At 44.6% G+C, this 22,633-nt stretch overlaps 1 protein-coding gene across 3 annotated transcripts in view; it reads left to right on the top strand.

Moving 5' to 3' along the window:
- TMIGD1 (transmembrane and immunoglobulin domain containing 1) overlaps positions 1-22,633 on the top strand; it is a 55,615-nt gene that overhangs the window by 8,634 nt on the left and 24,348 nt on the right. For all 3 annotated transcript variants that reach the window (XM_075333173.1, XM_075333170.1, XM_075333171.1), the window contains exons 3-4: positions 4,155-4,433; positions 15,464-15,739. In XM_075333173.1, the coding sequence (XP_075189288.1) occupies positions 4,155-4,433; positions 15,464-15,739 (555 nt within the window). The remainder of the gene's footprint in view (positions 1-4,154; positions 4,434-15,463; positions 15,740-22,633) is intronic.

Below are 22,633 nucleotides of genomic sequence, written 5' to 3' on the forward strand. Positions count from 1 at the left end.
TCATGATCAGACTTTGTTCTTTAAAGGAAATCTGTCACCCTTTTGCATTTTGTTTAGTTATTAATATGGGCATACAGTTGTCATAGAGATGAAATTAGCCATACCTGTATGCCCCCTGGATGATGGGTCATTTTGGAAAAATCCTCTTTTATATCTTTTTTCTTCTGGTCTACAGGGCGTCCCCTTCTCTTCAGAATCCCTGTGATATCAGGTGCACGACTGGAAATCCTGCGCATTCTGCCTTCCTTCTTTCCCCTGCACTGTGAAGCAGCAGTGCACAGCTAATTGAAGCCTGTGCCCACAGAAGGGCAGAACAGTGCTCAGAGGGATGGCAGGTATAATGTGCAGGCGTGAGATTTACGGCTGCGCACCTGACGTCACAGGGACACCAGGAAAGAAAAGGAGCGTAGAAATAATATAATATATATAATAAAGGCCGGCTTATCTTTCGGCAGCACACGCCCCATAGCCCGGATGATATAAAAAAAGATTTTTCCAAAACAAAGCATCATCCAGGAGGCATACAAGTATTGCTAATTTCACCTTTATGCCATCTGTATGCCCATATTATTAACTTAAAAAAACACAAAAGGGTGACAGATTCCCTTAAAATAAATTAGGTCTCCCAACTACACCTGATAGTCATCCCATTGATTAAAAACACCAGACTCTAATTTCAACTTCAAATCTTCTACTATTCCTAAAGGTTTACAAAATGTTGCTACTCACTGACTTGCGACATTGGAACATTTTAATAGATGGAAAAAGTACCAAATTTTTGACACATTTGTTTGATTTATTTCTTTTTATCAACTTTTAAGACTTCTGTGAAAATCTGAAGTAGTTTTTGGTCAAATGTATGCAGTGACTAATCTTTGCCCACAGTGCTTTAAAGGTAACCTGTCACATGCAATATGCACCCTCAACTACGAGTAGTTCTGGGTGTATATTGCTAATCCCTGCCTAACCATCCCTGTATCTAGTAGCATACATAAAGGGATCTTTAGAAAAAGTATTTCTAGAGATCCTTTATAATATGCTAATGAGGCCAGGGACTAGTCGCAAGGGCGCTACTTCCCTCGACTAGTCTGCCCTCTTAGCGTGGTAGTACGCCCACAGGAGTATGCTAATATGCTACTCAATGCAGCATCACCAGCGGTAATGTGCATACCTGTGTCTGCTGTCTTCGCTGTTCAGAAGTCCCCGTCAATTCCTATCATGCGCAGTATGAAGCTAGGTGTACGTGTCCTGGTTTCCGCAAGGTCTAGTGTGCATGACCTGAAGTGCCAGGGATTTCTGAACAGCAGAGATAGCAGACACAGGTATGCAAATCACCACTAGTGATGCTGCATTGAGTAGCATGTTAGCACACCCGTGTGGGCATACTACCATGCTAAGAGGGCAGATTAGTCGGTGAAGTAACGCCTTTGTGACTAGTCCCTGTGCTCATTAGCATATGATAAAAGATCTTTAGAAATACGTTTCCTAAAGATCTCTTTATCTATGCTACTAGATACAGAGATTAGGCAGGGATTAGCAATATGCACCCAGAACTGCTCCTGGGTCTGGTGCATATTGCACCTGACAGGTTCCCTTTAATGTAAAGTGCCTATTTATCTGTAGTCAGACACATCTCCTATGTTCTGCACCTGGTGGGCTGTGGTGATCGCAATATCTCATTTCCAAAAAAAGTTATTCCACAGGTCAGAGATCGCAGTTGTCACCTAAGATATCTTAGATTGGACTGAAGACAGAGATGATAACAGAATCTAAAAAAATATAACATATCTGCTCCTGTAGGGAAAAATTTGAATTATCTGATCTATGTGTCCCCAGACATATAACCTCTATGAATGTTCTATAATTAAGAACTACTAAAAAAAATACCTGCGGTCTATGGGGCGCTTTAGTGGCTGGAGCATTTCTGAGCTGGTTTCCTGGCGCCACCGTAGTTAATGTTTAATCTGAATATTTTATGATAAATGTTCTGTTACCTCGGAGACATATTTTTGGCCATTAGAAATATGTAGGATTCATACTTTACAATTGAACGTCACGCTAATTATATTCTAGGGAGTTTTCACTGTTGTGTAAATGTAAACATTCTTTCCGCTAATAATATAGTCTTCAACCCGGTAAAGACTCCTCCTACTCGGTAATGTGTCCTATATTATGATTATATCTGGACTTGCTCTTGATTGTAGTAAGACAGAATCAAGAAGTCTCATCCGTGGTATAGTTTTTATTTTACACTGGAGTTCCATAACACTAGAAGTCCCAGAGAGGGGTCATTTAACATTTCTACCTTTGGAACCCAGAGACAGGTCGAATGACCTGAAGAATTTTAGCTAACCCTATAATCACCGTCTTTTGTTCTGTAATTAAGGCCATTACTGTCGCACCACAGGAGGTTGTTGTTTTCCATTGAGTTTAGCCATTTAGTTTCTAGTTAGTTCTATTCAGTTTATTGTTTTTCATTTGACCCCCTTTCGGGACTTCAGGGGGGAGCTCGAAATTTCTGGGACTTCTAGTGTTAAAGAGATAAGAAGTGACGGAGAAGAGAGGTTCTCTCCACTTAACATAGCTAGCCGCCTCTGTCTTAAAGTGAACCTGTCAGGTCCCATACGCCTTCTATCTTAGCAGCATGGACATGTGTGGGCTAAAAATCCCAGCCTAATCATCCCTTCCTAATAATATTGTGTAAAAGCAAAGTATATAAAAGGGTTTATAAGTTACATTTTCCCTATGCTAATAAGCACTGGGACTAGTTGCAAGGGAGGTGTTTCTCCCCAACTAGTCTGCCTTCTTTGTGGGGTATTAGTCTGCCTTCTTTCTCTGGTATCGTGCTCCTGTGAGCGTGATACCATGATTTCCATGAGCTGATGTCACCGCCGGCTCATGGAAATCTTGCGCATGAGCACATCTCATCCCTGGCTTCAGACGCGCTTTGCGCATGGTCAGAAGCACAGGAGCCTTTGGATCATGCGCAGTGCACTTGTGAAGGCGACAAGCGTACACCTGGCTTAGGAGGCCTAGCAACGCTGCGGGAGTGAGATGCGCACATGCGCAAGATTTTCATGAGTTGGCGGTTACACCGGCTCATGGAAATCATGGTATCAGGGCAGGCTAGTCAGGGCAAAGCAACGCCCTTGCGACTAGTCCCAGCGCTTATTAGCAAAGGGAAAACATAAGATATAAACCCTTTTTATACTGTTTTGTTTTTACACAATAAGTTTAGAAAGGGATAGTTAGGCTGGGATTTTTAGCCAACACATGACCCTGCTGCTAGGTGAGAAGGCGTATGGGACCTGGCAAGTTCAATTTAAGGCTTTAGGCTATGTGCGCACGTTGCGTACTAGCCTGCAGAAATTTCTGCAGCGATCTGAAGATCACACGTGCGCTTTAGATCGCTGCAGAAATGTCCGTAGTGAGCGCCGATTCCATGCGCTCTGCCTGCAGCTCCTGCCATAGACAGAGCAGGAGCTGCCGGCAAAGCGCAGGAAAGAAGTGACATGTCACTTCTTTTTGCGCAGCGCTTCGGCAGTAGCCGAAGCGCTGCGCTCTGAGACGCCACGTGCGCACGGCCCCTGCACAATCTCCATAGACTGTGCAGGGGACGCAGGACGCATGCAGTTACGCTGCGCTGCAAAGCGCAGCGTAACTGCATGAATTTACGCAACGTGCGCACATAGCCTTAGTCTGTCTTTATGATGTGTATACCCTTGGACTTCATGTTGTACCTTAGTCAAAGTACAACTGGAATAATGATTGTTCTTATGTTTTTAGCTGGCCTTTCGCCAATCACTGAAGTTTTAACATGACAAAGTTTTATTTACAATGGTCACAAGTTTGCTTTTAACCTTTTCCTTCTAGGAAACATTGACGTCCCCTAGGAACTGCAGCAATACCGTTATCTTTCAATTATTTTTAAGCTTCATATTAATTAATTTTATTTATTTCATACATGGTGTATTTTTATGCTATAAATTTGGCCACAGTTATTTTGTACATAATCTACATGTTTTTGCCAGATTTTTTACATGAGTTTGCAGATTTGCACAGGCTCATTATGAAAATAAGAAGCGTAAACTCTTTGGATAATTTGGTGGCTCCAGATTATAGTTTTTTAATTAAACTATTTTGGCTGTCTGCAGGCCTCCACCTCTTGCTGAACAATGTAACCTATGACAATCGACATACTGCCAACCTCAATGATCCTGTGAATCTCCGCTGTGAAGTTGTGGACAACATTAATGATGCGAGCTTGATCTGGTACCGAGGGACCCAACAGGTGGATATTAAATCTGAAAACAGTGTGAACGTCAGTAACATTTGCATCCCGGAGCTGACCATCGAAGACAATGGAGTGAGCTTTACCTGCCTCTTGAAGCAGAACACCTCCATGAAGCTGTCTCTGCAGATGGATGTCCGATGTGAGTCCACTCTATTATTCTGGTCTACTAGATTTATTCTGGAGCAGTTTATTATTGTTTAAAATATACTTTTAGGTTATAGAGCTTTCTACATACTGGGCACTAATGTGTATGTATGCCTAGGAGTACAGCTTAGATCAGGGGTGGGCAATTAATTTTCCCATGGGGCCGCATGAGAAATTGGGATTGGTTTAGAGGGCCGGACTAATATAATTAACTCGGTTCTACCCAATATATTACATCACTACACCCCCTCCATATACTACACCTGTAATAAACTACACCACTACACCCCTATATACTACACCCCCCATATACACCTGTATTATACTACACTCCCTCCATATACCTGTAATATACTACACCCCCATATACACCTGTATTATACTACACCACTATATAATACACCTCCGATATACTACATCATTACACCCCTATATACTACACCTGTAATATACTACATCACTACACCCCATATACTACACCTGTAATATAGTACACCCCCATATAGCACACCTGTAATATACTACAACTCCATATAGTACACCTGTAATATACTACATCACTACACCCCTATATACACCTGTAATATACTACATCACTACACCCCATATACTACACCTGTAATATACTACACCTCCATATAGCACACCTGTAATATACTACACCTCCATATAGCACACCTGTAATATACTACACCTCCATATAGCACACCTGTAATATACTACACCTCCATATAGCACACCTGTAATATACTACACCCCCATATAGTACACCTGTAATATACTACACCTCCATATAGCACACCTGTAATATACTACACCTCCATATAGCACACCTGTAATATACTACACCTCCATATAGCACACCTGTAATATACTACACCTCCATATAGCACACCTGTAATATACTACATCACTACACCCCATATACTACACCTGTAATATAGTACACCCCCATATAGCACACCTGTAATATACTACAACTCCATATAGTACACCTGTAATATACTACATCACTACACCCCTATATACACCTGTAATATACACCTCCATATAGCACACCTGTAATATACTGCACCTCCATATAGTACACCTGTAATATACTACCCCTCCATATAGCACACCTGTAATATACTACACCTCCATATAGTACACCTGTAATATACTACCCCTCCATATAGCACACCTGTAATATACTACCCCTCCATATAGCACACCTGTAATATACTACACTTCCATATAGTACACCTGTAATATACTACCCCTCCATATAGCACACCTGTAATATACTACACCTCCATATAGCACACCTGTAATATACTACACCTCCATATAGTACACCTGTAATATACTACACCTCCATATAGCACACCTGTAATATACTACACCTCCATATAGCACACCTGTAATATATTACACCTCCATATAGCACACCTGTAATATACTACACCTCCATATAGTACACCTGTATTATACTACACCCCCATATGTCACACACCCTGCTCCCCATACAGCCTGCACCCCCATATCACACACACTACACCCCCGTATGTCACACACCCTGCCCACATATTTCACCCTGCCTGTACCCCAACTTACCCCTCTCAAACACTCTGCACCCCTTCACATCCTTCTGTCAGTTTGCAGCTCTCATATGCCACTCACCCTGCAACTCCATCTTCCCTCATATGCCACTCACCCTGCAGCTCCATCTTCCCACATATGCCACTCACCCTGCAGCTCCATCTTCCCACATATGCCACTCACCCTGCAGCTCCATCTTCCCACATATGCCACTCACCCTGCAGCTCCATCTTCCCACATATGCCACTCACCCTGCAGCTCCATCTTCCCACATATGCCACTCACCCTGCAGCTCCATCTTCCCACATATGCACTCACCCTGCAGCTCCATGTTCCCACATATTCCACTCACCCTGCAGCTCCATGTTCCCACATATGCACTCACCCTGCAGCTCCATGTTCCCACATATGCACTCACCCTGCAACTCCATGTTCCCACATATGCACTCACCCTGCAACTCCATCTTCCCACATATGCCACTCACCCTGCAACTCCATCTTCCCTCATATGCCACTCACCCTGCAGCTCCATGTTCCCACATATGCCACTCACTCTGCAGCTCCATGTTCCCACATATGCACTCACCCTGCAGCTCCATCTTCCCACATATGCACTCACCCTGCAGCTCCATCTTCCCACATATGCACTCACCCTGCAACTCCATGTTCCCACATATGCACTCACCCTGCAACTCCATCTTCCCACATATGCCACTCACCCTGCAACTCCATCTTCCCACATATGCCACTTACCCTGCAGCTCCATCTTCCCACATATGCCACTCACTCTGCAGCTCCATGTTCCCACATATGCACTCACCCTGCAGCTCCATGTTCCCACATATGCACTCACCCTGCAGCTCCATCTTCCCACATATGCCACTCACCCTGCAGCTCCATCTTCCCACATATGCACTCACCCTGCAGCTCCATGTTCCCACATATGCCACTCACCCTGCAGCTCCATGTTCCCACATATGCACTCACCCTGCAGCTCCATGTTCCCACATATGCACTCACCCTGCAGCTCCATGTTCCCACATATGCACTCACCCTGCAGCTCCATCTTCCCACATATGCACTCACCCTGCAGCTCCATGTTCCCACATATGCCACTCACCCTGCAGCTCCATGTTCCCACATATGCACTCACCCTGCAGCTCCATGTTCCCACATATGCACTCACCCTGCAGCTCCATGTTCCCACATATGCACTCACCCTGCAGCTCCATGTTCACACATATGCCACTCACCCTGCAGCTCCATGTTCACACATATGCCACTCACCCTGCAGCTCCATGTTCCCACATATGCCACTCACCCTGCAGCTCCATGTTCCCACATATGCACTCACCCTGCAGCTCCATGTTCACACATATGCCACTCACCCTGCAGCTCCATGTTCACACATATGCCACTCACCCTGCAGCTCCATGTTCCCACATATGCCACTCACCCTGCAGCTCCATGTTCCCACATATGCACTCACCCTGCAGCCCCCCTCCCCCTCATGTCCCCTCTTTTCTTATTACCAGTCATCATGTGTCCACATCTCCTTCAGGATTCTGTATCTTGCTTTCTGCCCGGCATCCTGTGTCTCCTCCCACACAGTCACATGGGCGTGACATCATCGCAGGTCCTACAGTGCAGGATGAATTATTCCGTCTGATGTGCTGCTTCTTTCTCCTGCCCGGCGGGAACTTTTGAAATGACACACGCAGCGCAGCACTGACAACGTCAGAGCGCGCGCGTGTGTCACTGACAATTAGTGCCGGCAGGGAACAGAGGAAAGACTCCTGCGTTCCGCTGCCTGCACTGACTGTGCGGAGTGCGGACCTGCACAGGATCTCTCCTTGCTCGGCACGCTGCAGCCCGGCTCCACTGCACCGGCTGAAGACGGGCGGGCCGGTCACAGAGAGCAGGCGGGCCGGATGTGGCCCGCGGGCCGCCCCTTGCCCAGGTCTGGCTTAGATAGTAATGTTACATTCAAACCTAATAGGAGGAACACATAGATATTTGAATATTGTTCTAGTATTACAGCACGGTGGCTCAGTGGTTAGCACTGCAATCTTGCTGGGGTTCTGGGTTAAATCCCACCAAGGACAACACCTGCCAGGAGTTTGTATGTTCTACTGGAGTTTTGTGGGTTTCCTACAGGTTTTCAGTTTTCCCCCCACACTCAAAAAGACATACTGATAGGAAATTTAGATTGTGAGCCCCAATGGGGACAGTGTTGTCAATGTATGTAAAGCGTTGTGGAATTAATGGTGCTATATACAGTAAGTGAATAATAATTAATATTATTATTATTATATTACTCCTGTTAAAGGGAATATCTGGTCCTTTTTGTCTCTACAATGTGCTTAAGAACTAACAGGCAGTTTCTAACTACCTTCTGTTCTGCCTGGTGCCGCTCCCTGCTGGCACAAAGAAGTCCTAGACCCATCCTGTTGGCGATTCAGTGGCTTAGTTTCGGCTCTGCTCTACTGATGTGGTGTGACAGCTGACGAAAAGCAAAAGGGTAACAATGTTTTGACCTTTGAATTTCAGGCTCCATATCTCACTATCCACTACAGTTTTGAATGTAAGACTACATTCATTTTATAGACAATCATCTTGGCTATCTCATACATAGATTTGACTTGCAGCTATTTAGCATATGATTAGTTATGCAGAGTCTTGTCATGTCACTGCATTGTTACTGTTTTGCTCTTGGTGGTGGAAAAATCTTTTTCTTCCTGTATACAGTCATATGAAAAAGTTTGGGCACCCCTATTAATGTTAACCTTTTTTCTTTATAACAATTTGGGTTTTTGCAACAGCTATTTCAGTTTCATATATCTAATAACTGATGGACTGAGTAATATTTCTGGATTGAAATGAGGTTTATTGTACTAACAGAAAATGTGCAATCCGCATTTAAACAAAATTTGAACGGTTCAAAAGTATGGGCACCTCAACGTAAAAGTGACATTAATATTTTGTAGATCCTCCTTTTGCAAAAATAACAGCCTCTAGTCGCTTCCTGTAGCTTTTAATGAGTTCCTGGATCCTGGATGAAGGTATATTTGACCATTCCTATTTACAAAACAATTCCAGTTCAGTGAAGTTTGTTGGTCGCCGAGCATGGACAGCATGCTTCAAATCATCCACAGATTTTCAATGATATTCAGGTCTGGGGACTGGGATGGCCATTCCAGAACATTGTAATTGTTCCTCTGCATGAATGCCTGAGTAGATTTGGAGCGGTGTTTTGGAACATTGTCTTGCTGAAATATTCATCCCCTGCGTAATTTCAATTTCATCACTGATTCTTGCACATTATTGTCAACAATCTGCTGGTACTGAGTTGAATTCATGCGACCCTCAACTTTAACAAGATTCCCGGTGCCAGCATTGGCCACACAGCCCCAAAGCATGATGGAACTTCCACCAAATATCACTGTGGGTTGCAAGTGCTTTTCTTGGAATGCCGTGTTTTTTGGCCTCCATGCATAACGCCTTTTTGTATGACCAAACAACTCAATCTTTGTTTCATCAGTCCACATGACCTTCTTCCAAAATGTACCTGGCTTGTCCAAATGTGCTTTTGCATACCTCAGGCGACTCTGTTTGTGGCGTGCTTGCAGAAATGGCTTCTTTCGCATCACTCTCCCATACAGCTTCTCCTTGTGCAACGTGCGCTGTATTGTTGACCGATGCACATTGACACCATCTGCAGCAAGATGATGCTGCAGGTCTTTGGAGGTGGTCTGTGGAGTGTCCTTGACTGTTCTCACCATTCTTCTTCTCTGCCTTTCTGATATTTTTCTTGACCTGCCACTTCTGGGCTTAACAAGAACTGTACCTGTGTTCTTCCATTTCCTTACTATGTTCCTCACAGTGGAAACTGACAGTTTAAATCTCTGAGACAATTTTTTGTATCCTTCACCTGAACAACTATGTTGAATAATCTTTGTTTTCAGATCATTTGAGAGTTGTTTTGAGGAGCCCATGATGCCACTCTTCATAGGAGATTCAAATAGGAGAACTACTTGCAAGTGGCCACCTTAAATACCTTTTCTCATGATTGGATACACCTGCCTATGAAGTTCAAAGCTCAATGAGGTTACAAAACCAATTTAGTGCTTTAGCAAGTCAGTAAAAAGTAGTTAGGAGTGTTCAAATCAAGAAATTGATAAGTGTGCCCATACTTTTGCACAGGTCAAATTTTGTTTAAATGCGGATTGCACATTTTCTGTTAGTACAATAAACCTCATTTCAATCCAGAAATATTACTGAGTCCATCAGTTATTAGATATATGAAACTGAAATAGCTGTTGCAAAAACCCAAATTGTTATAAAGAAAAAAGGTTAAAATTAATAGGGGTGCCCAAACTTTTTCATATGACTGTACTACAAATTACAACCTGTTCTCACATTCCCTAATAGCTCAGTGTGTTATTAGGTTGATTCCCAAGTGAAAAGTTACTGGTTCAATTTGAAAATCAGTAGAAGATTGGAAATGGGTGACTTGGAGCAATAAGACGAAAGTCAATAGACTAGGCTCTGATGTGTGCAAATGTGTCTGGAAGAAATAAGGGGAGAAAGGACTAATGGATTGTGGTATTGAAGGAACTGTCAAGTTAAGGGGGAAAACCTAATGATATGAGGTTGTTTCACATCCAGAGGCGTTGGATATTTGATCAGGATTATTAGTGGATTCAATGCTGAGCTATGTGTGAGTATCCTACAAGACGACTTAATACACTCAAGTACTATTGGTATCAAAAGGATGACAAAGTGTTCCAGCAGGGCAAGAACCCAAAGTATACATCAAGATTAGCAAAGAATTGGTTCAATGACAATAAAGTAGAGGCGCAGGATTGGCCCCTATAGTCCCCAGACCTCAACCCAATTGAACACTTATGTGTAGAGTTGAATAAAAAGCTGTGTACATACCCAAGTGAGTCGAATAGTATGCACCAACATTGTGAATGTGTAGAAGAGACCTGGGATCAGATTTCAGTTGAGGGATTCAGGCAGTGTTGAAAGCCAAACGTGGATTTAAGGGGGCTTTACATGCAACGACATCGCTAACGAGATGTCACTGGGGTCACGGAATTCGTGACGCATATCCAGCCTAGTTAGTGACGTCGTTGCGTGTGACACGTACGAGCGACTGCTACCGATCAAAATTACTCACCTAATCGTTGATCGTTGACACGTCGTTCATTTCCCAAATGTCGTTGCTGGTTCAGGATGCAGGTTGTTGGTCGTTCCTGAGGCAGCACACATCGCTATGTGTGACACCCCAGGAACGACGAACAACACCGTACCTGCGTCCTCCGGCACCAAGGTGGGCATGACTTCCATGCGGCTGCTCTCCGCCCCTCCGCTTCTATTGGACGCCTGCCGTGTGACGCCGCACAAACCGCCCCCTTAGAAAAGAGGTTGTTCGCCGGCCACAGCAATGTCGCTAGGAAGGTAAGTATGTGTAACGAGTACTAGCGATATTGTGCGCCACGGGCAGCGATTTGCCCATGACGCACAAACGAAGGGGGCGGGTGCTTTCACGAGCGACATCGCTAAATTAAAATTTAGATTTTTAGGAGCAAAACAGTAACAATACAGTGATATGACAGGAATCTGCATAATTAATCAGATTCTAAATAATTCCAAGTCAAATTTCTGTATGAGATAACCAAGATGATTGTCTATAAAATAATGGTAGTGTCACACTCAAAGTTGTAGTGGATGGTGAGATATGAAGCCTGATAGTGAAAAGTTCAAAACATTGTTACCCTTTTGCTCAACAGTGTATCTCAGTTAACAACTACCTGCCTGTATTTTTTTTATCTGTGCCTTACAACTGAGTCCCGCACAACCCCTTTAAAGAATAACTGTCGTTTTATTTATTTATCTTTTTTTTTTATAAAAATCAATAGCATACATGAAAATATGAAATTTTGTAAGAGACTTTCTCCTCCTGGACTGATGATTCATTCTCAAAATTTTCAATCTATGAGTAAAATCTGTTTTCAGAAATGCAGACTTTCCCATGACTGAGATAGCAGAAGACAGTTGGTGCTCATAAAATTCCATGGACAAATGGTGCTGTCATTCTAGTAGAACTGGCAGCAGAATGTCTGTATCTGCCTCTAGCTCCTCCCCCTCGACCTCAATAGAATTTTAAAAGCACCAACTGCCATCTCTTATCTCAGTAATGGGAATTATTTCTTTATTCAATACAGATTTTTCCCATGAATTGAGAAATCCGTCCAGGGGGAGAAAAAAAGCTAATTTCTTTTATAAGCTATATTACAAAGTTGCCTATTTTAGGTTTATTATTGGTGTATGAAATAAAGATTAAAATGGCAATCACTTATTGTGACTGATAAAGGATGAAATAAGCTTGGTTTACATATACTTGCTTATTATGAGTTGCTGCATTTAAAGCTAAGCTTCAGACCCTCTTCTTTTGACTACCGTGGAGACCAACTAACATACCTGTGTTTTTCCAAAACTAAGACACTGTTTTATACTTTTTTTTGCCCCGAAAAAAGCTCTAAGGCTTATTTTCGGGTAGGTCTTATTTTTGGGTAAACCCGGTTGGGGGTAAGTTTACCCAATGGAACACATCAATGCGTTCCATCGCAGGTCCACTATGCGTTCCACCACACTGCATCCCATGATTCTCTGCCAGCCAGAATCTATTGGTACCACCCGATGTGGTAAGAGTGTGTGTGATCTGATGTGTATGCGATCTGATTGTGTGCGCAATCTAATTGTGTGCGCGTTCTCATGGGTGCAATCTAATTGTGTGTGCGATCTGATGTGTGTGGGTGTACAATCTGATGTGTGTAGGTGTGCAATCTGATGTGTGTGTGAGTGCGATCTGATATGTGTGGGTGTGCGATCTGATTGTGTGTGTAATCTGATGTGTGTAGGTGTGCAATTGATGTTTGTGGATGTGCAATCTGATGTGTGTGGGTGTGCGATCTGATGTGTGTGGGTGTGCGATCTGATGTGTGTGGGTGTGAGATCTGATGTGTGTGGGTGTGCAATTGAGGAGAGTGGGTGTGAGATCTGATGTGTGTGGCTGTGCAATCTGATGTGTGTGAGTGTCCGATATGATGTGTGTGGGTGTGCGATCTGATGTGTGTGGGTGCAATGTGATGTGTATGGTTGTGCAATCTGATGTGTGTGGGTACAATCTGATGTGTGTGAGTGTGTGATCTGATGTGTGTGGGTGTGTGATATGATGTGTGTACGTGTGCAATTGGGTGTGCAATCTGATGTGTGTGGGTGTGCAATCTGATGTGTGTAAGTGTGTGATATGATGTGTATGGATGGGTGATCTTGATGTGTGTGGGTGTGCGTTCCACTGCAGGCCCTCCCATTCAGCGTCTGGTGAGTATGATTGTGGAGTCTTCTGTCTTCTTTCTTCTCTCTTTTGGAGGTGTCTGCTTTCTATAATGAAGTGTTCTGCAGTAGTCTTTAACTTTTTCAGCTGCTTGGACACTTCATTATTGAACCGCGACTAGGGCTTGTTTTCGGGGTAGAGCTTATATTTAAGCCTGAAGGGTACTTTACACGCTGCGATATCGGTACCGATATCGCTAGCGAGCATACCCGCCCCCGTCGCTGTTGCCGGAAAACCGCCTCCTTTCTAAGGGGGCAGTTTGTGCGGCGTCACAGCATCGTCACACGGCAGGCGTCCTACAGCAGAGGAGGGGCGGAGATGAGCGGCTGGAACATGCCGCCCACCTCCTTCCTTCCTCATTGGCGGTGGACGGAGGTAAGGAGATGTTCGTTGCTCCTGCGGTGTCACACATAGCGATGTGTGGTGCTGCAGGAACGAGGAACAACATCGCTACTCACCAGACAACGATATTTGGTGTTTGGACGACCTCTCCAACACCAACGATTTTTACCACTTTTGCGATCGTTGAAGGTCGCACGTACGTGTCACACGCTGCGATGTCGCCAACGACGCCGGATGTGCATCACAAACACCGTGACCCCGACGATAAATCGTTAGCGATATCGCAGCATGTAAAGCACCCTTTAGACATGAAGATTATAATGGAGATTACGTTGTAATGCTCACAGGTGCGAGCAGGGAGTGGACCCAGTGGGCCGCAGCACACTGTACACCTGAAGGGCTTGACTAAAGCGCACCCCAGAGCCTTTCATGGTGAGGATGGATTTGGCTGCAGATAGCAACCAGTTGCCACTCAGGAAGACACGGTACTGCGACAGCTGACTCCAGGGGTATGGACACTGACAGTTTCTAATATGCCAGATGCAGCCGGGATGGCTGATGTGTCAGGCACAGTCCTTATAAATGGATGCAGCAGCGGGTTTGGCACATTCAGCTAGTACGGCTTGGTGCAGCAGATGCAGCCAGTAAGGATAGGAGCAGCAGCAGATACAGCTGGTAGAGCTGGTGCAGTTAGATGCAGTAGCGTGTACCGCAAGTATGGCTGAGAGGCACTTGTGGGTTAGGACGCACTGACCCTTTATGAATAGGTGCGCTCACTTGTGCACACCCTAAGTGTGCTCCCAAGAGGCCTGTGCGACACACGCAGGCCCAGGGAGCCGGCGGTAGGGACCGGGAAAGAAGCAGCCATAGCTTAGCAGCCGGGAGAGTGATTGTGTCGGTGTCCCCACCAGTGGGGGGGCAAGACAGTGGCGGGACGCCGGTACCTTCGTTACATACGTCATAATTTTTTATTCATTGATGGTCCATGTTCTCATTCCATTATATATTAATACTTGTTTAACTTGGGTGGCTCAGGGGTAGCATTGTTGCTAATTCCAAAAATATACTAAGAGCTTAATTGGTTTCCTATAAAATTGACAATTGGGACACGCTATTTGGGACAGAGACTGATGTGAATTATGTGAATGGTGAGTACCTTAATGCAGCACCTCAGAATAAGTTGACATTATCTAAGCAATGGGTAATAATATTGGTATAATAGTTACATACCCTGGCAGACACAGACAGAAAAGGGCCCCTGTGCAATAGCAATATATGGGCCCTTTGCAGCACTAGAATTCATCAAAATGCACAATTTCGCCTGCTTTGGAGGTAGTAATGGGCCCCCTTACCTCCTGGGCCCCTGTGCGGCCACACAGGTTGCACCAATGATATGTCCACCCCTGGTTACAGGGCAAAATGTGTTTGTGCAAACCTAAGCAATGCTGCCCATTACATTTATGTTTGCATATTCTCCTGAAATTGGTTTCTTCCCAACCGTCCCCTAATATTAGTGTTGGAAACAAGGTTTGGCCATTTTGGATTTGATATTTTGTTGTGCTTCTGGATAAGTCTCAGAAGTGTCTTTTTTAGTGGGTTTTTTTCCAAACTTATCGTGAATGTCTATGGGAAGTTATAGGTAAGAATAACTGCGTATTGCACAAACCTAACATTCATTTAATAATTTCTCTTAATAGTCCCACCTATACTTACTGGAGAAACAAAAATCATGGCAGAAGAGGGTAAAACGGTCCAAATCACATGTGGCTTCCAGGCCAACCCAGCAGCCGCTATATTTTGGAGACAAAATAACGGTCTATTCACATTACCTTCCCGCTACAAGCAGGACATGACCACGGACACCCTGCAGCTCACGATTGACAAGGCAACTAAGCAAGATAGTGCCAATTACACATGTGTAGCTTTGTCTCAAGGCAATGAGACCATCAGAGTGATTCAGCTGATCGTTGGAGGTAAGACTAACAAGCGGTGGTGCCGAGCTTCTGCTTATAAGTGGATTAGCTTTTAGGATAATATAAAGATTATTCTAGCCTTTTTTGGAGACCACCACCACCACCACCACTACGTGCCTTATGGAGACATTATACAAGGAGCAAATAGAGTTTTTAATATTTACCTATAAAAACTCCATGTGTCACTGTATCAAATATGTGCACAAGTTTTATAGAGACCCTCACCTTGTGGGTCAGTTTGTGCCATGATTGTATTTCCGCTGCTCCCCTGAATATTCACATTTGTTTTCCTCTGTGCGCCTCGGGACAAATCTTAATCCGGTCAGGGATTGGAGTAATCTTTCTGGTGTAAAGACCGCTTTACACGCTGCAATATCGGGACCGATATCGCTAGCATTGGTACCCGCCCCCATCGGTTGTGCGACATGGGCAAATCGCTGCCCGTGGCGCACAACATCGCCCAGACCCGTCACACTACTTACTTGCCCTGCGACGTCGCTGTGACCGTCGAAACGCCTCCTTTCTAAGGGGGCGGTTCGTTCAGCGTCACAGCGACATCACAGCTGCGTCACTGAACCGCCGCCCAATAGAAGCGGAGAGGCGGAGATGAGTGGGACGAACTACCTCCTTCCTCCTGCCTCCCGCCCACCTTCTTCCTTCCGCATTGCGGGCGGGAGGCAGGTAAGGAGAGGTTCCTCGTTCCTGCGATGTCACACGTACCGATGTCTGCTGCCGCAGGAACGAGGAACAACTTCGTTACTGCTGCAGCAACGATATTCGAGAATGGACCCCCATGTCACTGATGAGCGATTTTGCACGTTTTTGCAACGATGCAAAATCGCTCAAAGGTGTCACACGCAACGGCATCGCTAAAGCGACCGGATGTGCGTCACAAATTCCGTGACCCCAACGAGATTGCTTGAGCGATGTCGCAGCGTGTAAAGCGGCCTTAAGGGTACCGTCTCACTAAATGACATACCAGAGATTTGACCACGATATGACCTGGTCAGGATCGCTGGTGCGTCGCTACATGGTCGCTGGTGAGCTGTCAGTCAGATCTCACTAGCGACCAGCCGATCTCGCTATGTGAGAAGTACCCCTAAGGAACGCCCCAGTTAGTCATGAATTAGACGAGCTGTGGTGTTACACCCCCATTATGCCTCAGCTGTGCCCATTTTGGCAATACTGGGAGAAATTGGCATGAAAATACCAGAAGTTGCTAATTTGTTGGACAACTCAGTGTTCCGCCAAAAAATGTCAACTTTTCAAAGCAATAGAAGTCAGAACTCTAATGTAATCGCATTGATGAATCAGGACCATAGTCTAGTATCTGTGAACTGATAGTTTGGGGCTACATTAAACAGAAATGTGTTACATTCCTAAATCTAAAAAGATGCAGCGTGATGTAATACACTCCTACCTGGTCACGTGACGAAGATCGTTGTCTGTCTTTTTTTCCGCTTGCACTTACAGTATCTATGGAAAGCACTCCTGCCTATTTTATGATGTGATCTGTAAAACATTGCAATGTTCTGTTCTCTGGTGGAATGTGGAACCTGTTCTGATTTTAGTTTTACGAACAATCAGTCACCTAGTTAATTACACCATCTAAGCCTAATGGTTAACTCAGCAGTGTGAACACCCGGTCTACCATTTTGCCACCATGGTTTAAAGCAGGGGTCTCAAACTCAGCTGATTATATGGACCGCATATAGAAAAAATAATAATTTGAGGTTCCGCATTCTTTGCAGGGCCAAGTGATGTTTTTAGTGTTACCATTTATTTCTCTTTATAACTTTGGATCACTGTTTTTGAACAGATTTTGCTTGATTATTATAACAAACATGCACTTTTTTGTTTATATATAAAAAAGTATTTCTAATGGTAAAAAAATATCATGCTTTATTTTTTTTTTACATTTTGTCCCCTTCTTGTAAGTAATATTACAATTAGCCAATGTAGTATTTTTGGCCAACATCTTGTAGTCATTTTTTATCCTGGTCCACATCTTTTAGTAATGTACCGCATCCTGTTCCCTGTATTGTAGAAAAGTGCCCCATCCTGTAGTAGTGTGCCCATCCTGGTCTTCATCCTGTAGTAATGTGCCCATACTGTAGAATGTGCCCCATCCTGTTGTAAACTGCCGATCCTTGTCCCCTAGTAATAATGTGCTCATCCTGGTCCCCTGTTAGTAATGTGCCCATCCTGGTCTCCTTGTACTAATGTGCCCATCCTGTTCCCCTGGTAGTAATGTACCCATCCTGGTCTCCTTGTAGTAATGTGCCTATCCTGGTCTCCTTGAAGTATTGTCCCCATCCTGGTCCTCATATGTGTCCCATCTTTGTCCCCATCCTGTAGTAATGTGTCCCATCATTGTCCCCTTTTACAAATGTGCCAACGCTGGTACTCTTCTTGTATTAATGTCCCCTTTTCTGGTCCTCTTGTAGCAATGCCCTGTAGTAGTCTCCCCTATTGTACCATTCCACACACACATACACACACACACACACACACACACACACACACACAAACATGCATACACACCATTCATACAGCTCTGGGGGGTATACAACACTGGGGTGGGCGAGATACAGCTCTTGGGGTATGCAACACTGGGGTGGTGGGGGGACAGCGTTCTGGGGGGTATACAGCACTGGTGTCAGGGAACAGAGTTCTGGAAGGGTATACAGCACTGGGGTTGGGGGGACAAAAAGTTCTGGAGGTATACAGGCAGCACTGGGGTTGGGGGACAGACAGCTCTGATGGGTATACAGGCAGTGCTGGGGTTGGGGGGGACCCTCAGCACACAGCGTGCTACCTCCGCCCACAGATGAACTTCTCCTGGACACAGTACTCAGAAGGGAACGCTAAGTGCAGGCGTGGATTTAACTGCTGGCAGCCAGGAAATACAGCTGCCAGCCCGAGCACTGCGGTCCCCAGAAATCGGCACGGAGGCCGCATGATACATCACTGCTCTTCTCACCTGGCTTTCCTTCGTTCCGTTATGTCCTCCTCTTGCGGCGCATGGCCCCCTTGGTGATCATGCCCCTGGCACCGCAGTCAGTCAGAACTTTACTTCAGACATGCTGCGCAAAGTCAAGCTTTGTGCACAAGTATTCAACGGGCAGGCACCAGCCGATCAGAGGTAGCAGGTGATGTCATACGCTTCACCAACTGGCCTATGATTGACCGGTGGCTGCATAGCTGTGCACAAAGCTTGACTCTGTACAGCAACAGCAAATAATTGAAAGCACTGACTGCTCTGGCCTCAGCACCGGCCGCGATCATCAAGGGGGCCGCGGGCCGCAAGAAGCAACCTCAGGGGCCGCATGCGGCCTGCGTGTTTGAGACCTCTGTTTTAAAGGGAATCTGTCACCAGGTTTTTACTACCTCATCTGAGAGCAGCATAAAGTAGGGAAAGAGATCCTGAATCCAATGATATATCACTTAAGGCTACTTTACACACTGCGATATCGGTCCCGATATCGCTAGTGTGGGTACCCGCCCCCATCTGTTGCGCGACACGGGCATATCGCTGCCCGTGCCGCACAACATCGCCCAGAGCCGTCACACATACTTACCTGTCCGGCGACGTCGCTGTGACCGGCGAACCGCCTCCTTTCTAAGGGGGCGGTCCGTGCGGCGTCACAGCAACGTCACTGAAACGTCACTGAACCGCCGCCCAATAGCAGCGGAGGGGCGGAGATGAGCGGGACGTAACATCCCGCCCACCTCCTTCCTTCCTTATAGCGGCCGGGAGGCTGGTAGGGAGAGCGTCCTCGCTCCTGCGGCGTCACACGCAGCGATGTGTGCTGTCGCAGGAGCGACGAACAACCTCGTTACTGCTGCAGTAACGATAATTGGGAATGGACCCCCGTGTCGCCGATTAGCGATTTTGCACGGTTTTGCAACGATGCAAAATCGCTTATCGATGTCACACGCAACGGCATCGCTAATGCGGCCGGATGTGCGTCACAAAATCCGTGACCCCAACGACTCCGCATTAGCGATGTCGTAGCGTGTAAAGCCCGCTTTAGTTTACTCACTGCAGCAGTTGTAATATAATCAGAATTTTTAAATAGTAGTAGTCCGCAGTCCTAACCCCACCCACACAATTGTTTAGCGGCTGTGTACATTGTGTATTTACAGTAAGTTGCTAATCAGTGCTGGGGGAGGGGTTGGACCAGGCTGCACAAGGCAGCTAGTCAGATAGTGATAATCTCCTGCTAATAAAACACTAATTGACACATCCCTGAAATCAGTGTCTCATCCCCTACCTCTTGCTACCATCAGATTACGTAGCAAAAACAGACAAATTCCCTTTAACTTTGTGATTGGACTTAATTGACACTTAAAAACAATCTGTCACCTCAAAGACCCAAGCCCAAGCTACTGTAATGAATGTATAATGAAAGAATGTGGATTTCAAATATGCATATTTTATCTTTGTTCTCACCTACATTACCCCACAGAAAGTCAGCAAACAGACCATGCACTACATGCTAATCCATACTCTGAACTCCCAAGCTCAGATAAACAATGCCACAGGACTCCTAAATGCTTTATTACTGTAAAGCCAAGTGTGTTTGTAGACGTAGGGGTACTTCTCACATAGCGAGATCGCTAGCGAGATCGCCGCCAAGTCACAGGTTTGGTGACGTACCAGTGACCTCATTAGCGATCTCGCTGTGTGTGACACTGAGCAGCGACCTGGCCCCTGCTGTGAAATCGCTGATCGTTACACACGGTTCTGGTTCATTTTTTGCTCGTTGCTCTCAAGCTGTGCAATATGTACTGGCGTGTTTGATGGTGGGAGACCAACGAGCACCGACTCTGTGTAAGCAGCGTACGCTGGTAACCAGGGTAAATATCGGGCAACTAAGCAAAGCGCTCTGCTTGGTTACCCGATATTTACCCTGGTTACCAAGCGCAGCATCGTTACATGAGTTGCTGGTGGCTGGTCGCTGGTTAGATCTGACTGTTTGACAGCTCACTAGCGACCCTGTAGTGACGTACCAGCGATCCTGACCAGGTCGGAATCGTTGGTACGTCGTTTAGTGTGGCGGTACCCTTACTGCGGAGTAATGCAAATTACTACATAGCAGTTTGGGCATAAGTGTCATGGGAACAAAGCCTCCTTAATTCTGAGTGCCAATTAATCCATAAATATTAGCTCTATGGGGTCAATTCATTAAGACTTGGAGAATTAGAGTAACATACACCTAATTTTTTGAGAGATACAAGCCACTAACTGAAAAAGGTGCATGTTACAAGTGTCCTGCTCTTCCATCGGGGATGTACTCAAGTCAGTGATTGGAGTACACTTCTGGCATCAGTTAGGCAACTAAACTAACTTTTCATGACTTAGAACTGCAGACATAACCACGTCCAATCCCGTCAATTTTGGTGAAACGTGTTGGGACTGGTATGTGAATGCCAAAATTCCCATTTTTTTTCCACTTTTCAAGGCGTTTTATGCCACAATTGTGATATAACCACCTTAATGAATCAGGCCCTAGATGATGCTAGAACATAAAATGTAATTTATATTCAAACAGTGTTTCCATCTTATAAAATAGTAGCATGAAACTGTATCAACAAATAATGAACCATGAATTGCTACATGGGTAGCACACATTTGTCCAAAATAAGAAGATTTGCAAAGTATAATTGTCAGGATTGGCCCATAGGCACTTTGGCCCCGATTCATTACGGTGTGTACACCAGAATTCTGTCGTAAAACAACTGAATATGTTGCAATATTTTTGCATAACTCATAAGTTTGCGCAAAAATAATGTCACTTTTGGTCTTTACCCTCCAATATAAGCATAGCAGAGCGTGCCTATGCTCTCCCAACAAATTCATGAAAAATGACACCACTTTATGGCATAACTTACTCCAGACATGTACTCCTGACCCTGACTAAATACATATTTCTGGCAGTGGCACATTCCAATTAAGAGAAGCATCTACTTTCTTAAGTGCCGTTCGTGTCTTAATGAATAAAACAGATTGTACACCAGCAAGACTGTTCTTTAAGATTGGTATGCACAATGCTAGTCATTATGAATCGGCATCCTTGTGTGCTGTGATATATAGCAGGAGCACAAAACAGAATGGACACCATATTATGGACTTGTAGAACATAAAGCTAAAATATATTGTACTCGTAAAGTCCTCTATATGACCTTGCTACTAATGTGGTACCATATAAAGGCAACAGCATTGTCATGCTCATGTTATTTTTGCTAAAAGTCATTCCATCGTACAGTTAAAATATTATATATATATATATATATATATATATATATATATATATATATATATATATTTTATTTATTTTTTTAATTTTTATTTATTTTTTTTTAGGGGAATTTATTCATATTTTTCAATGCCATTATTCATGATTTTTGTTTTTTGGCATCTGTGAGCAATATAATCTACTAACTTTGGGTGTATAGTGGCGGTATCTACAGTGCCTACAAGTAGTATTCAACCCCCTGCAGATTTAGCAGGTTTACACATTCGGAATTAACTTGGCATTGTGACATTTGGACTGTAGATCAGCCGGGAAGTGTGAAATACACTGCAGCAAAAAAGAATGTTATTTCTTTTTTTTTTTTTTTTTTTAAATTGTGAAAAGTTTATTCAGAGGGTCATTTATTATTCAACCCCTCAAACCACCAGAATTCTGTTTGGTTCCCCTAAAGTATTAAGAAGTATTTCAGGCACAAAGAACAATGAGCTTCACATGTTTGGATTAATTGTCTCTTTTTCCAGCCTTTTCTGACTAATTAAGACCCTCCCCAAACTTGTGAACAGCACTCATACTTGGTCAACATGGGAAAGACAAAGGAGCATTCCAAGGCCATCAGAGACAAGATCGTGGAGGG

This window comes from Anomaloglossus baeobatrachus, chromosome 2 (assembly GCF_048569485.1).
Source record: "Anomaloglossus baeobatrachus isolate aAnoBae1 chromosome 2, aAnoBae1.hap1, whole genome shotgun sequence".
Taxonomy (NCBI): Eukaryota; Metazoa; Chordata; class Amphibia; order Anura; family Aromobatidae; genus Anomaloglossus; species Anomaloglossus baeobatrachus.